At 39.6% G+C, this 17,780-nt stretch overlaps 1 protein-coding gene across 5 annotated transcripts in view; it reads right to left on the bottom strand.

Moving 5' to 3' along the window:
- LOC140122114 (uncharacterized) overlaps positions 1-17,780 on the bottom strand; it is a 141,500-nt gene that overhangs the window by 104,539 nt on the left and 19,181 nt on the right. For all 5 annotated transcript variants that reach the window (XM_072142595.1, XM_072142596.1, XM_072142597.1 and 2 more), the window contains exons 6-18: positions 16,023-16,115; positions 15,668-15,912; positions 13,985-14,268; positions 13,513-13,790; positions 12,630-13,228; positions 11,963-12,548; positions 11,594-11,793; positions 7,943-8,326; positions 7,567-7,853; positions 5,731-6,002; positions 3,108-3,194; positions 2,594-2,838; positions 1,438-1,721 (exon numbers count right to left, since the gene is read on the bottom strand). In XM_072142595.1, coding sequence (XP_071998696.1) covers positions 1,438-1,721; positions 2,594-2,838; positions 3,108-3,194; positions 5,731-6,002; positions 7,567-7,853; positions 7,943-8,326; positions 11,594-11,793; positions 11,963-12,548; positions 12,630-13,228; positions 13,513-13,790; positions 13,985-14,268; positions 15,668-15,912; positions 16,023-16,115 — 3,844 coding nt within the window. The remainder of the gene's footprint in view (positions 1-1,437; positions 1,722-2,593; positions 2,839-3,107; positions 3,195-5,730; positions 6,003-7,566; positions 7,854-7,942; positions 8,327-11,593; positions 11,794-11,962; positions 12,549-12,629; positions 13,229-13,512; positions 13,791-13,984; positions 14,269-15,667; positions 15,913-16,022; positions 16,116-17,780) is intronic.

Raw genomic sequence — 17,780 nt, 5'->3', positions numbered from 1 at the left:
CTTCATCTAGCAAATGTCTGGCTATACTCTTCCGGACTTGGTATAAGAATGTAGCCACCGCAAAGCGTTCATTCTGATTCTCCTGTAACCATCAATACTACTTAGTAAACATATATTAGGCTCATGAGGGATCCTCATCTTATACAAGCTGTATATCAGGTCCTAAGCCTACTTCCATAAATATTCCAAATCTTCAGGACCAAAACATGTGCCACCCATCCTGTCTTTTTTCCAAGCAGCGAGGGCAGAGTGCATCCTCCAAGTACCCCATCTTCCAAAGCAGAAGAGGCAGCTATTACTGAATTGACTGAGTAAACAATTAGTAATTGACCCTTAGTTAGAAATTATCATAAAAGATATTAGATCAGTAGAAAATGTTGACATGCTTATTTTAATAGACAGAGTCCAATGTATTATTTATTCATTACATTATATCTTTTTTGTCAACCTATCCATATGGAGGTTTATTTTTCTGGAGAGAGGTTTTGTGATGGGATCTTTTGATTGTTTGTCTATATTAGTTTTGTGAAATGGCAGAAAAGCAATACTAACATACAGGCAGTCCCCGGGTTACATACAAGATAAGTTCTCTAGGTTTGGTCTTAAGTTGAATTTGTTTGTAAGTCAGAACTGTATATTTTATAATTGTAACCCCAGCAAAAAAATTTTTGTCTCTGTGACAATTGGATTTTAAAAATGTTGGATTGTCATCAGAACCAGGATTAACAATAAAGCTTCATTGCAGACACCTTTGATAATTGTTATAGCTTTTTATTGTAGCCTTGGACTAAAGTACAGTAAATTAACCAACATCCAGAGGTCCGTTTGGAACTAGGGGTCGTCAGTAAGTTGGGTGTTTTAAAGGAGGGGACCACCTGTACTGTAATTCTTTATTCTTTAAATTTTATGGTGTTTAATTTGACATGTTACTTTCATTTAGAAGGACAGTAGGAATACATCAAACAGTATTTAAAAACTTTAGAAAAACGTTGTGCACAACAAACTCTAAAACCCTACATTTAAAATATCAGTCAATAGAGCTGTGTAATAAATCATTTTTTTGCGGGACAATCTTTAAATGCTATATATATATATAATTAAAGGATAAACTTTTACTCCATTTTTTTAGGGGGATAGAGGAAAATACTGCATTTTAGGGTGGTATTTGTGTTCTATTACATCATTCACTGTATAGGATATACTTTTTTTTATTTGGATATACCAAGCAGTTTATATTTTCCATATCATTTTTATGTAAAGATGTAAATGGCGGAATTTTATTTTGACATGTTTTTAAAACGTTTGTGCTCAACTTTTTAAGGAACTTGAATACACAATTATTTGCCTTCTTTTATGTAAACTGCTTATAATGGGTAAAACTACATAACACTATATTTTAATTGACAATATTAATGCAAGAAAATGCTAACCGCTTACCTGGTATTACTGCCAACCTGCCAGCTGTTTCCATAGCTTACAGAGTCTACCTCCTTTTGGCCATTAGGGTTGAGATTGTCATCATCTTTTGCTAAATTATAATTGGCACAAATTCCACAAACTTTATTTTGGTATTCTTTGGATAAAGTAACTTCAACTCTGTGATCACCATCATATTTTACTCTAAGGCCAAAAGCTGCAGTTATAGCAACATACTGGCCACTATAGCCAATGTACACATCTGGAGATAAACTCAGAGGGAGCAGCTGGACCAGTCCATTCACCTATGTAGAGGTTAAAAACATTAACAAAAAAAATTCAGCTGTCTGAGTTAAATACTTTACTGAAGATAAATATACTGTAAAATACATGCAGATTCATAGATACACAGTGCCAGACTGTGTAAGAAGACAGTATATTACGCTAGGATGGCAAAATCCAGAAAATTTATAACAGGTCTACATACAGACTTTGGCATTGTAACACAGTTGTGAGATTTTAGCTATTGAGCTGCTGATGAGAATCTAAGTTAAAGGGATTGACCACTTTCAGTAAATAATTGATATTTTTACTGACTTGAAAAGCTATACAGTTTCAATATGCTTTCTGTATCAATTCATCACAGTTTTCTAGATCTCTGCTTGCTTTGCTTCTATAGAAAGCTTCTCTATTTACTTCCAATGGATAGAATCTGCCCATGGTGATGTGATGGACATGCAGGTGCATGAGCCATTATTAGCACAGCGAGTAATAGGATTTGTGTGATAATAATGGCTCCCGCACCTGCACCTCCATCACATCAGCATGGACAGATTCTATCCACTGGAAGTAAATAGAGAAGCTTTCTATAGAATGACAGCAAGCAGAGATCTAGAAAACCATGAGGAATTGATACAAAAAGTATATTGGAAATTGTATAACCTTTCCTTACACAAACAATATCAATTATTTACTGAAAGTGGACAACCCCTTTAAACTGTCAGTTAGCTCCAGAAGTCCCATTATGCAAAATGAAGCAGTAAAGGGTGATCCACTCAACATCAGTTCAGGTCCAATAGACAGATAGGGGAATAACAGGACATGGAATAGGGTGGAGGAGTCCACTCAAAACTACTGGTGAGTTCAAAAGACAAATGTAATGTAGAAGCCAACTTACCTTTACCACCTTCTGTTTTCCAAGGCTGATTTTGTAGGTGTGAACATACACTGTGACTTCTTTGACATAGGACACATGTGTGAGACCTCCTCGATACTCATGATCAACTTCTACGTTGAAGTAGGGCAAACTGCTATTAACTTCACAAAGTTTGGTCAGTGTGTAAGTGCAGTTTCCCATGAAGGTGTGAGCATAACCATCAAATGTAAAATAATGTGGATCACCATACCCGCTACATGTTCCTCCTGCAGAAATGTACATGGATATAGCATGAAAGATACAACGACTACTCCCCAGTCCAATCTATTGCATTGAATAACGCATGGTGCATTGTCTGAAGGCAGGAGTATGACTTATTTTCATTGTATTCCTAGAACCTTGCAAGAGCCTAGAGTCATGCTCTTCCCTTCAGACCTTGCACAAGGTATAATTCATCTGTTTTGATTGGAGTGTCTCTTTAAGCCTTTAATTTACTTTCAATAAGTGAATAAAACCCATGCAACTCTACACATACCTGATATTTCTGGAGCAGAGGTTGGTTTTGAGGTGGTTGGAGAAGAGGGTTTAATGGTTGATTTTGGAATTTCTGTTGTTTTTGTATCTGTTTAAATAAAATAAAAAACCACATTGAAGAAATCATCCCAATTGCCATATATTAACATTTATTGTATGTTATTAAAAATATACAAGTGTGGAGATAATTTCCCGTATATGTAGTCATGTTGTCCTTTGAAATGAGATCACGACCATGAACTTCCAGCACTGACCAGGAAGGCGCTATTAAGGCACCCAACTACCTGGATTCAGTGTTCATTACCACAGGAAGGATGTCGGGCATTCATATGCAAAAACAATTTGTTTCTTTGGCGGGACCATATGGCTAAATTTTTGGGAAATTATTGTCACACAGGTAAATATTTATCAATATTTTTTAAAGAAATGTATGTATATATGTGGCTGATAAATTAAATGTTTATGCCCAGATGGGAATACCTCATGTAGTGAGTGCTGTGAAAGTTGGAAGACTGCGAAATAAAGTCCATCCATCTATTCCAAAGCCAAGAGGTGGACATTGGAGTCAACAAGGAGGCTCATAACAATATCTATTCTGGCACAACAAACTTGGCATTGGAGGTGGCTTACATGGTTCTTAATAGTGAGATGTCAGATGTCCATATGATGTGTATTACACTAGTCTAAAATGGTTGCCAAAAGAGGTGAAAAAACCTTGACTTTAATATCTTCATTAGAGCCGTCAGTGTCAAGATGCTCTGTATGGATTCGGGCTGCTAGACTTCATAGCCTGCCTATTACCGATACCTGACTCTGGTACTGCTGTGAACTGTGGTTCTTCTGCCTGTTACCTATACCAAATCTGAAACCCTTATAATCTGTAACCCGATCTGGTTACCCTGATAACCATTGTAAACTGTGGCCTGTTTACCCCTAGCCTGAGCCATAGAGAAAGCTTGAGACAGCGCCAGACATCGCGAAACAGCTGTCCCTGGAAACCCCCTGCTGTGCCCCCCTGAGCCATAGGCATGTGTACCCCTAGCCTGAGTCAGAACCCTTTATAACCTGAACCTGTCTGGATAGCTGTGTACCCTGAACCTGTTTGGAACCCTGTGGACCTCAAATCCTGTTTATGGAGCCCATTTACCCTGTCTGTCTTTATCTACTTTGACAGAATAAATATTTCTATAATTATTTCTCTAAATATTTCTCTATTTCTCTGGCGAAATAACATAGCAGGAAATTCAAGTTGTTGAAAACATTGATACCCTTTTGCTAGTCCGTGTATTTTAGAAAAATTAAGCTACCTTTCAATTTTTTATGTCTGTAAGCATTAGTCTCTAAAACTTACATCCCCTCTGCCTTCCTGAAAGCTTCTTAGAGCCCTATTATGTGCAGGCAGGCTGAGCAGATTGGAGCTGTAGTGATTAGCTTTGACAGACTGATTTTTACAGCTCTATACCCGTCTCCCTTTCTGGCACATAATAGTTCATTGAATAGATGCTGAGAAGGCAGAGGGGATCAGCGTTATAGGTATTAGGGCTTACAGATGTATAAAAATATAATCGATTGCTACTAGTTATTCTACAATAAGTCCTTTAGAAGTGATGGAAAAGAAGAGGCTGGCTAAGAATATATATCTGCACATTGTAAACTGTGTGTACAGGCTGTGTACAGATGTTCGTCATCAGTGCTCACTCAGGGCAATACTGGATTTCAATAAAAATAAGCAAAATTCATTCATGTTAACAAAGTATTACTAATGATATTCCCTACACAATATTAAACATGTTTTGAAACTTTAGTTACATTAGTCTTATATTACACTACAAAGAACATGCAAACTGCTTGCACATGCATTTATAGAGTATCTGTGACACTTGTGTATCACAGAACTGAGACATAAAAATGTGCACCTAATGGGGTGTATTAGTGCTTAGTGGGACTGTGCATCACAATTCTGTCTGAGGTGTGCCACGATTGTGTCTGCGCCACAATTCTACAGCATGAACAAAGTGCGGCAAAACAAAATGGTGCAGACTTCCCGAGCAGTGTTGAGGGCACTAGTCACAATACCTTAATCTGGCGCATCATGTACACTTCACAGGCAACTGCACTGTGTTTGATAAATGTGGGCCAATGTTCCTAGGAAAGACTAAAACACTAGCAAACAGTAAGGTGTCTTTAAAGTGTTCCTCACTATTATGAAACAATGTCGAAACAGTAGTAGATTGTGTGTCCATGAAAATTCTGGATATGTGACTTTTAATCTAATCCAAAACATCTTACTCTTTGCTGTTTCTGTTTGCAAATACGCAATTCACCCTTAGCTCCAATCACCCTTCTGCTTAGAACTAAGTAATTTGACACTTTACTGAACTTCTGTCCATCTTGTTAGCAAGAGAAAATTCAAGTGAAATGCAGACTAAAGTGGAAGGTGATAAGATGATAGTCAAAGTAAGGGGAAGAAGGAACACTGTCCTGTATCTATTAAAAAAATTACAGGTACAGTATATGAAACAAATTTGTACATTAGATAAATAGGTATACATCTGCTAAACATATACAAGAGAAATGTAAGCTGTTCCGAGTGTGTAAACGATGAAAAAGATAATATCACTTACTACACACTGTGTTTTCACTCCAGTCTCCTACATTCACCCCTGCACTCTCACAGGCCGCAGCATATGCCGCTAAAGCATTGCAGAATTGATCTTGATTTCCTCCAGTGGCACAGAGATCATACACACAGTTCTCAAAATATAACTGTGGTGGAATGAGGGAATGGCAGCTCTTGAATGGACCACTGCCCATCAGGATGACCCTGCATACATCTTCATATTTGATTGCTAATTGAGGATCACAGGGAGGAGGATCAACAACATCATCTTCACAGCTACAAAACAACACAGCTGTGTGATTTAGGGCAAAAAATAGCAAATTTTCTTTAAATGCAAACATTTTACTATGTGATGCTTTAATTGTAGAGGGAAGAATTTATTAGCACCTAGCGCCAGCGTATGATGAAATCCCCCCTCCGCCATAGCAGATAAATAATGAGGCTCTGCCTGGCGTAGAAGAGTTCTATTACCTGAGCCCTCCCAGGCTATATCAGGATATAGCAAGTGCATAGGTGCAGGACAGAAAACACCACACATTGGCCTGATCTGCCACTGGGTGTGCCCCCTTCACACCCATCCATACCCACTGTGAAGTAAAGGGGAAAATAATCGCTATTCCAGGTGGTTTGCTAGGAATTATAAATATTTCAGGGTTTATACAGGGTGTACAAACCCTGATAAATGTCCTCCAGAGAGTTGATTAGCTTTTCCATCTCTGTATTTCAAAAACCATACACTTTTTATTTCTCCCTTAATGCAACTATGTGAAATATGTTACATGCATGACAAAATATGCATGTAGTTGGAATCTATTTTAAGTACATACAGTGAAAAGAAAACTACCCATTTAAAATTCTATGTTTTTAAAGAATTTTAATAATTGGTAAAAAAACCAATTTGCTGTTCTGTGTTAACAACTTTGTGTAAATAAAAATTGATTGAGGCACCTTTTTATGACACCAACAATTTTTTTTAATATTTAGCTGTTTGAGAGCTTCACTTTTTAGGTAGGGTTGAGGTGAATGAAAGACTACCTATGGCATCAGGCCATGTTTATGGCTTTGCCTAATAGACATCTATCAATGGCAGTCTAAAGATATTGGGGCACATTTACTAAGGGTCCGAACAGCGCATTTTCATCGGGTTTCCCAACTTTTTACTGTTTTGCCCTGTATTGCTTCAGGTTTTTGGTGCACGCGATCGGATTGTGGTGCATCGGCGCCGGCTTGCATGCGACACAAATCAGGGGGTGTGGATGTCGGACAACCCGACTGATTCGGGCAAACTGCAGAATTTAAAAATGAAATTCTGTCGCAATTCTGTTCTGTTCACATGCACCGGGAAGAAGAAGGTGAACTCAACAGGCTCATCCGACCGGTAACACCCCAGCACCAAAAATGCTTCGCGCAAACCTGACAATTTCCCTAGGATCATTGCTTCCCGTCATGTCATGAACTGGCTTTGCCAGCTGAATTTAACGGGTTAACACCCCTGAAGCCCAGGCTTGGGTTTTCAATGTCCACAATATTTGCCACAGAACTGAACATTGTGGTTTGGGACCGCTCCTCCCTAAGTCCTGATGACAAGGCTAACTCTTGGAAGCCCATAATTCTATTAATAAAGTAATGTAGTTCATTTATGATTAAATAAATTGATTAAATCATATAATGGAATAAAATGATATTGAATTGTTTCGCCTAAATCCCTTCATCATCCAATCCCTTTCCTTCCTAGGTTGAATTTGATGGACAAGTGTCTTTTTTCAACCATATAAGTTATGTAATAATGTAACTATGGTACTGAAGCAGAAAATAAATGTAATCATATGTCTGTACTTACACCCAGTCATCATCAGGAACACGCCAGCTCTTTCCAAATGCATTGGAATCAGGTACTATTACACCATCAGGAGTTAGAAAATCATCCAGCTTATTGCTGTTATATGTACCACAGAGACCACAAAGTTGTTCTTTAAAGTTCTCGTTTACTTTAACAAAAAGCTCATGATCTCCATTAAATTTAACTTCAAGTCCAAAATCAGTTTGTAGGACTACATAAGGACCACTTAGGTGTATGGAGATGGCAGGTATTGAGTTCACAGGCAATGTTACGATGGCTCCATTTATCTAAAGGAAGAATGGTGCATAACAAAGTTTTAACATGAATAATCTGCATGGTTAATCGGAAGTAGGAATAATAATAAAGTGTACTGTACCTCCACAACTCTATGTTTCCCCAGAATGATATGAATGTTATTGATTCTAACTGCAACTGAATGTATTGCTGTCCAGGTGAGGCTTCCTCTGTGTTCATTCCTTGTTGTGATTGAGAAGTTTTCAGAGGATGAGTTTCCACAGGTCTCTACAACTGTATAATTGCAAGATCCTTGGAAATGGTACAGTTTGCCATCAAAAGTTATGTAGTGAGGATCTCCATATATATGGCATATATCAGTGTTTGCTGGCATGCATGTCTTGATACCATTGTGAACTGTGCAGATTTCATTAGGTCCACAGGATTGGTCAATGCAGGTCACCTGATTGTTTCCAACACAGTGACAGTATCTCTCACATTCTCCTTCCCAGAACATTTCATCTTTCTGTAAAGAGTAATATAATTTAGCATAAATTATAATATAGTATAATATAGCATAATGTGTGGAAGAGTATTCAGCAAATGTTAATAAACGGCTTGACAAAAGTAAGATATAGGGTTTCACAAGAAATCCTCTTGATTGTATGCAGTCTAGAACTGCATTAATGTGAAATGGGCTTAAATGTAAAACCAAAGTCCACAATAAAGTGGGAAAATGGTATATATTTTTCTATAATACAGGGCACCTTAAATTTTTTATGACAGAAATCCCAAAATAAAGATTGCAGAGATTTTGGGATAAATACTTAAAAATGACACAACATGCTATAAACCGTACATTTGTAAGAGTGAAAAAGGGGAGGTACATACCAAATTGAAAAAGAGAAAAACATGGCACAATGTAGAATAAAAAAGAAACCTATCATAACCAATCTACCTAATAAGGTGGATCCAGTGCAGCCCGATCCTCTTTTTACCTAATAGTTTAGTGTCCCATAACTTTGTAAAACTTCTATCAGATAAATATGCAAATTATTTTAAGAGGCTACTGGGGCATGGAGTAGCCGTGCTGTGGAGCGGGAGCTATGGCTATTCCCCACCCCAGTAGCCTTTTTGAATCCCTCCTTCCCTTCTGTCTTCAGCACACATCTGAAGTCGGAGTTGTGCACATGCGCAGCAGCTCTGCTTCAGAGCCGAGGCTGGAGACAGGAGGTACATACCAAAGATGGAATTCAAAGGTGGAATTCTAAGAGGTGACCAGGACGAGGTGGAATTCTAAGAGGTGACCAGGACGAGGTGGAATTCAAAGAGGTGACCGGGACGAGGTGGAATTCAAAGAGGTGACCAGGATGAGGTGGAATTCAAAGAGGTGACCAGGATGAGGTGGAATTCAAAGAGGTGACCGGGATGAGGTGGAATTCAAAGAGGTGACCGGGACAAAGAGGAGCTGTAGCTCCTGCTCCTTGGCGCAGCTACTCTACGCCCCAGTAGTCTGTCTCTTCAGATAATTTATCAGACAAACATTTAACAAAATTCTGGGGCAGTAAAGTATTGGGTAATAAAAGGATTGGGCTGCAATCCAATAGATCTACCTTATTACAGTAGGTAGTTCCATGATGGTAGGTTTTCCTTAATTTTATTATAATTAGTTAAACATATTAATTCATAGTAAATTTATAAAAATAAACAACAAGAATGAGTAATAACCAAACAATAAATTTTGTTCATTGTAATGAATCCTATGTAAAAACACCATATACTGCAATACAGTAGTATTGCAGTATATGGTAGGAACAATCAGGCCATCTAGTGTAAAAGTACCCTAGAGGGCCTAATAAATAGTGAAAAAAAAAGTTTAAGAAATGTAGAAAATTTATAAAATATAAAAATTTCAAATCACCCCCTTTCCCTAAAACTGATGTAAAACAAAATAAACAGTAAAAATTACAAACATAATAAGTATTGCCATGTTCCAAAATGCCCAATCTATCAAAATCAAAAAATGGTTATTACCGATGGGGAACCACATAACCATAAATGGCACCCAAATGCCCAAAACGCAACTTTTACACCATTTTACATCACATAAAAAATGTATAAAAACTGATCTAATGTCGCACAGTCCTCAAAATGATAGCAATGAAAACATCAGCTCATTTTGCAAAAAATTACTCCTCACTCCGTACAGCAAAGTATGAAAAAGTTATTAGCGTCAGAACATTCATCATACACATTTGTTTCATTTTTGAAAATGTATTAAAATGCAATAAAAGCTATATAAATTTGGCATCACCGTTATCATACCAAACCAAAGAATGAAGCAGAGTTGTTATTTGGAATGCACAGTGAAAGTCGTAAAAACTGAGCCCACAAGAAAGTGACGCAAATGCATTTTTAAAAATGTTTCCACATTTGAAATTTTTTTTCCAGCTTCCCAGTACACGATATGGAATAAAAAAATAACACCAGAAAGAAGTAAAATGTGTTACAGAATGTGTATACAGAAAATTTAAAAAGTTATGGACTTTTGAAGGTGTTGATTGAGAAAAGAGAAAAAAACTCTCCGTCCTTAAAGAGGACCTGTCACCCAATTTATCGGCACTAGGAGCTGCTCACTAAAGTAAGCAGCTCCTAGTGCTCGATCAAACGCCCCAGTGTTAGAGTGATAGCGTTTAACGGAAACCTCCGGTAACGCTATGTAACACTGCGGTGGAGTACAGTGTAATCATCGGACAGCTCGCAAAGCTGTCCGATGTATTCATGAGGGGGCAGTCCGAGGTGCTGCCTCTTCCCCGGACCGCCCCCCTCGCTCCATAGGCCAGCAGTGACTGCCGCCCGCTAGGCGGCAGTCACTGCCCCTAGCCGTGCCCCGACCCCGCCCCCTCATGAATGCGTCGGACAGCTTTGCGAGCTGTCCGACAATTACACTGTGTTAGATAGCGTTACCGGAGGTTTCCGGCAACGATATCACTCTAACACTGGGGCGTTTGATTGAGCACTAGGAGCTGCTTACTTTAGCTCCGAGTGTTCCTAGTGCCGATAAATTGGGTGTCAGGTCCTCTTTAAGGGGTTAAATAGTGTGTGGAGATAAATAAGGGGTGGATACAGCATTACGATAAGAAATAATTTCTAAAGATGAGATTTCATTCTTTTACAGATATTATGCCCTGATGGATCATATAAACCAGTGGTGGCGAACCTATGGCACGGGTGCCAGAGGCCGTACTCCAAGCTCTTTCTGTGGGCACCCGGGCTATCGCCCCAGCACACCAGACAGGACTCAAACAATTTTCCTGCAGTTCCAAGCAACTTAAAATTTGCTGCTTTCAGTGATATTTTAAAGTGATATTTACTTGGCAACTTGGGACTGTAGGAAGAGGGAGAATGTGTAGACAGGGCCCAATTAATTTCGGAGGACCTCTTGCTGGCCCCATGATTCTCTGTGTACAGAATGACACTGGAAAGAAGCTACAAAGATGCAAATTTTCCCTCCTTCATTCTACTGTATTGGTGTCCTCAGGAGGCCTCCCTACACCCCCCCCCCCCTTCTAAGCCTTGAAAGGTAACCTGAAAACCTGTCTGTTTAGGATTCTCTGCAGCACCCAATAACATCGTTTTGTGTGTTCTATACTTCAATTTGTTCTCATCTTAATGAAAAACAGTGAGTCCCTATTTGAATGTATGGTGCTCTATACCTGATAATCATAATATAATAAAAGAGTTTACTATAATAAGTAGCAATGCAGACAAATGAAACAACCAAAATACTGACCGGATAGTATTTGCCTTCATAGCTGCATCCACAGTCACTGACAGGAACACAGGTGCTTCCACTCAGTACAAAGCCCGGATCACACTCACAGCCATCAGTACACGGCTTATTGCAGTTGTTTGGTGCATTCTGATCCAAGCATGTGGCTGGACAAGCACTGGTACATGGATTATAGTGACTGTTTCCAGGACATTCAATGGCTAAGGATGAATGAAATATAGGAACACGTTTAAATAATGGATGTTTGACAAAAGTAACAATTTAGTAAAGGATGACATAGAAAGCACTTTAGAAAAAGTGTGACATATATGTAAAACAACCTTAAGAATAAGATTTCAAGGAAAAAAGGATTTTTATGACCATACGTACGACAGAAAGAAGAGTTTCGCCAAACAATGGCAACGCCAGCTCTTTGACAGGCATCAGCATAAGCCTCTATTGCTGAACATAAAGTCTCATCTCCAAGTACACACAGATCATACACACAGCTGTCAAAAAAGCGGTCGGGATTGATTACTGATATGCAGGCCTGGAATGGTCCATCTTTATTTTTTAACAAGCCACAGAAATCTTCACTTCCATAAAGTTCCTCTTTTTCGGGTTGACAAAGTGGTGGTGGTGTAGGGACAACTGTATTACATAATGGATCATCATCTTCTGCCTTCCAGCTTTCTCCCAGCTGATTAGAGTTCTGTGCCAACTGCCCATTGGGCATCAAGAAGTCATCATGACGGATGCCGTTGAAATTTCCACACATTCCACAGGTCATATTATAGTAGTAAGTTGGCACCATCACAGATACTGTATGATCAGTATCATAAGAAACTCTTAAGTAAAAATCAGTTTCTATAACAATATATCTACCGCTGCTTGAGACATGCACAGACTCTGAACTTGTGGATGAGTTCCCACTATTAATCAGTGCTACAGGTAGATTTGTCCAGATACCATTGACCTAAAAAAAAGGGAATTTGAGGAGAGTTTTAGACTTAAATTTGGCCAAAATATTTTAAAATTCTTCATATTGTAGACTTACCAAAACTCTACTGCGCTCATTTTTCACCATTGTTATTTTATAGTTGTAAACCTCTACTGTGACACTTTTTATCCAAGACACTGTTGGGTTCCCCCGATGCTCGTTTTTAGCTTCAACATTAAAATAAGGCAGAGATTCAGTATAGTTGCATGTTTTGGCTAGGGTATAGGTACATATACCCATAAAGTGGTGTACTTCTTTATCAAAGGTGTTATAATGTGGGTCCCCATAGATTGTGCATTCACCATAAGTGACATCATAGCAGCCTGGAAGTCCATTTTCCACGCCACAGTATTTTCCAGATGGACATGAGGCAGAGTTACAGACTATCTTTCCTCCTGCTGAGGGACAGGTACATTTTGTAGCACATGAATCATCAGTCCAGAATTCAGAGCCTACAGGGTAATGTTTTCCATTTTCCCAACATCCACACTGGTCTCTTGGAACACACTTATCATGATAAAGGACGTATCCTGCATCACAAATACATCCTTCAGTACAGGGAAGGGAGCAGGAGGATGGTGTTGCTGGGTTGACACAAGTGGCTGGGCAAGCAGTGCTGCATTGCTCAAAGTGACTGTTTGGAGGGCACATCAAAGCTGTAAAATAGAAAAGATTTAAAATTGTTGCATTTGCTTGTTATGTACAAAATGCTCTCAACTAATTAGTCCATGAGTCTAAATATTTCATTTTCTGTTTTGTGTTTTTATTGTATTCAGGTACTTTATCTTCAAATCTTTGTAATAGAAGTTATTTTACAATATCTAACAAAAAAAATGTAAGTGACAAATTCTGTTTCTCTAAGTCTTTATTCATCTTTTTGATATTACTACATTATAAAAGGAAAAAAATTAAAAATAGTTTGTAGCCCAACCTTACTTACGGCAAAAAGTTGAGTTTCTCCATGGAAGAACAGTTGCTCCAGCAGCTTGACAGGCATCGGTATATGCTTGAAGATGATAACAGAGAATCTCTGGGTCTAGATGAAGTTCACACATGTCATGGAAACAGTTCTCGAAGTATTTCCTAGGATCTACCAACGCAAAGCAATGTTGGAAAACACCATCAAAGGGAAGTATCATGCCACAAGTGGCACTGCTCTGAATAATGGCAATTTCCTCGAGTGAACATAAAGGTCGAACATCAATGGCTGGTGAACAACTGTTGAGATAAAACAATAAAATCTTATACAAATTATATGATATACACACAGCAAATGGCCTTAAATTATATACAGTATATAACACAGAGGGCTTCATGGCTAAAATTTAACTTTCATTCTTTTTAAAGTAAATGGAAATCTTTTCCAAATTTTTTATTCACAATATTATTTAAAGAATATTCTAACAACTTACCTGGAATCATTGCCAACTTGCCAGCTGTTTCCATAGCTTACAGAGTCGACCTCACTTTCTCCATCAGGGTTGAGATTGTCATCATCTTTTGCTAAATTATAATTGGCACAAATTCCACAAACTTTATTTTGGTATGCTCTGGATAAAGTTACTTCAACTCTGTGATCACCATCATATTTCACTCTAAGGCCAAAAGCTACAGATAAAGCAACATACTGGCCACTATAGCCAATGTACACGTCGGGAGATAAACTCAGAGGGAGCAGCTGGACCAGTCCATTCACCTATGTAGAACAAACAAAATAGTTTATAAATAACTATGTATTTTCCTAGCCATAATGTTATGTTCATTCACATTAATAGGGCATTAGAAGCTATCACCTCAATATCGGGTTATTGGGGGTTCAACATCCATCCCCTCAATTGGTCTGCCCTTCTCAGCAGCTGATAAACAGGGATTGCAAGAGAAAGCCGACAGCTCCGTTCTCGGTGTAGGGTTAGATCAGTTTACTGCAGAGTAGTTCATAATCATTAAATAGAGAGGGGCAAGCTGCAACAACTCGGTTCAGCCAGTTCACTAAGAATAGAGCTGTCTGCTTTTGTTTTCTGTTCATCTGATTTGTTCATTGCTGAATAGATTGGATTATATTACAAAAGCAGAAGATATATAATCCCTTGTGAGTAGTTACGAGTGGACCCTTTCAGATTTGGCCAAACCTGAATCTTAAAATCCTGTTCAGGTACCTAAATAGAGGCTCCCAACCAGTAACACCCGCAATAGATAAGGTCAACGATCATGGATGTTAAATATTAAAATGCAGCTGCCAATTTTTGTGAATGCCATTTTGGGGAGGGTCATCGCTACAGATGTCATCGGGGAGCAATGATAGTGTAAGGTTAGTGCTGAAGCAACTTTGCCAGCAGTATTTTAATAGTTAAAGGACACCTGTCATCAGGTCTGTGTCACTTGTCCTGTCACTACTACCTGTTGGAGCAGCTCACAAGGATCCATCCCAGCCTTTATCTAGTCATTCATACATTAATCATTGCAAAAATAATATTTTCTTTATTATGTAAATGAGGCTGGTCGCATGGTCAGAGGCAGTGATGGCACCCCTGTTACCCCTCCCCTCTCCTCCCCCTGCTCATGTCTGCGTGTACTGTATAGTAAAGCATTGTTGGTGTGTGTGCTGCATCTGCTGACATGCTCTGTCTTCCTAATACACAGACATCAGCTGCACAAGTACCTGACATGTTTTCCCCTACACAGGGCTGCCTGGAGCTGTTGTATCTCTCCTATACACACACAGGCTGCAGGGAGCGCCAGCACCAGGAAGCCCATCATTACACAGCCTCACACCATTATACAGGCTGTCAGTCAAGCACTGGGGGTGTGGCTGTGCCTCCCATTCATGAATAAGGTGGACAGCTTGAATATGCTAATGACTCAATGGACATCTCACAGGTCATTTGCATACAGCTTTAGGACCTCATTGCTTAGGTTTACAGGCATGTAGAGGGACAATGAAGGGATAGAGGCAATGCTCTCTAATGGCAGTTTTGAAAATATATTTAGTTTAGGGGGGTTATTTTGCATGACAGGTTCTCTTTAACAGGGTGGAGTAGTCCACTCAAAACTACTGGTGAGTTCAAAAGACAAATGTAATGTAGTAGCCAACTTACCTTTACCACCTTCTGTTTTCCAAGGCTGATTTTGTAGGTGTGAACATACACTGTGACTTCTTTTACATAGGACACATGTGTGAGACCTCCTCGATACTCATGATCAACTTCTACATTGAAGTAGGGCAAACTGCTATTAACTTCACAAAGTTTTGTCAGCGTGTAAGTGCAGTTTCCCATGAAGGTGTGAGCATAACCATCAAATGTAAAATAATGTGGATCACCATACCCGCTACATGTTCCTCCTGCAGATAAGTACATGGTTTTAGTGTGAAAGATAAAGAAATAATTGGAACAAGTACCTCAAATCTCTGCCATCTACATGTGAATAGACCCCATGCAACACTTCACATACCTGATATTTCTGGGGGAAAGGTTGGTTTTGATGTAGTGGGAGAAGTTGGTTTAATTGTAATAGTTGATTTTGGTACTTCTGTAGTTTTTGTTCCTATTTTAAAGAAAATGAAATAAAAAATACATTGCATAAATTATTTTAAGCCCCATTTGTTTTCTTCTCAATACCTAATTTAATCCCACCGTGTTTGTGATTTTTTTTTTTTTTTTACTCTTTGAAGCAATGACATTCTACTGTCTGGGAGCAGACTCACTGCCCCCTCTTCTTATATGTTATCTAACACCTCTGCGGGCCTCTGTCCACTTTGCTAACGAGAAGGAAATTTGCAAAAATAAAAGGATTTATTTTTTGCGGCAGAGAAGTGGTCTAGCAGGGGGTCATAAGAGCCAAAGTGAGTGGAAGGGAAAGAACTTTGTTCCGATAAGTTACTGTTAGAGATGAGCGAACACTAAAATGCTCGGGTACTCGTTATTCGAGACGAACTTTTCCCGATGCTCGAGTGCTCGTCTCGAATAACGAACCCCATTGAAGTCAATGGGAGACTCGAGCATTTTTCAAGGGGACCAAGGCTCTGCACAGGGAAGCTTGGCCAAACACCTGGGAACCTCAGAAAAGGATGGAAACACCACGGAAATGGACAGGAAACAGCAGGGGCAGCATGCATGGATGCCTCTGAGGCTGCATAATCGCACCATTATGCCAAAATTATGGGCAACAGCATGGCCATGACAGAGTGACAGAATGAAGCTAGATAGCATCTAAAACATCCAATAATTGACCCTGACACTATAGGGGACGGCATGCAGAGGCAGCGGCAGCAGGCTAGAGAGTGTCATGGCGACATACCCTAAATGGACTCAGGCTTCAAACCAATGGGTGGCAGAGAGGAACCAAAGGAGGTGAGCAAGAAGCGCTCAAATAATATCGGTACATGATAAAAGTTTGCCAGTATATTTTGTGAATTACACAGCAGGGTGGCGACAAAGTTAACATGGAAGCCATGAAAACAACCCAAAATTCTGCCTGACACAGCTCGTTTGATAAGGGGACGATGTATGGAGGCAGTGAACTAGTAGTAGATTAAAGGTGCTGCAGTTAAAACTATGTTAGTTGGATCTTGGCATGGAGCTGGCGCTCCGCTGCCAGGCGAGCTTTCGCCAATCCAAGCCCCTGTCTCTAGGCTACTCCCCAAACAGCACTTCTAAGAACCTTTTGTATAAGATCAAGTGTAGTAGCGTTCTTATAAGTTTAGGATATGCCGGGTGAGGGGAATGTAAACAGATGCGCAAGAAGCGCTGAAATAATATCCCTAAATGGTAAAAGTTTGCAAGTATATTTTGGGGATTACACAGCAGGGTGGCGACAAAGTTAACAACTTTGATGTGGAATGCCCTGTAATAGCTCTTGGGCGGTGTGCCTTTTATCGCCTAGGCTCAGCAGTTTCAGCACCGCCTGCTGTCGCTTAGCGACGGCACTGCTGCTGTGCCTAGAGCTACCGACTGATGGCGCCATGCCCACGGATGGTAATTCGGAGGAGGAGGAGGTGGAGGAGGGGTGGGAGGAGGTATAGTAGGCCTTTGAGACCTGGACCGAGGTAGGCCCCGCAATTCTCTGCGTCGGCAGTATATGACCAGCCCCAGGGTCAGACTCGGTCCCAGCCTGCACCAAGTTAAGTGTAGTAGCGTTCTCATAAGTTTGGGATATGGCGGGTGAGGGGAATGTAAACAGATGCGCAAGAAGCGCATGATGCGCATGGAG

Source organism: Engystomops pustulosus, chromosome 3 (assembly GCF_040894005.1).
Source record: "Engystomops pustulosus chromosome 3, aEngPut4.maternal, whole genome shotgun sequence".
Lineage (NCBI taxonomy): Eukaryota > Metazoa > Chordata > Amphibia > Anura > Leptodactylidae > Engystomops > Engystomops pustulosus.
This window is presented reverse-complemented; position numbering and strand designations above follow the sequence as displayed.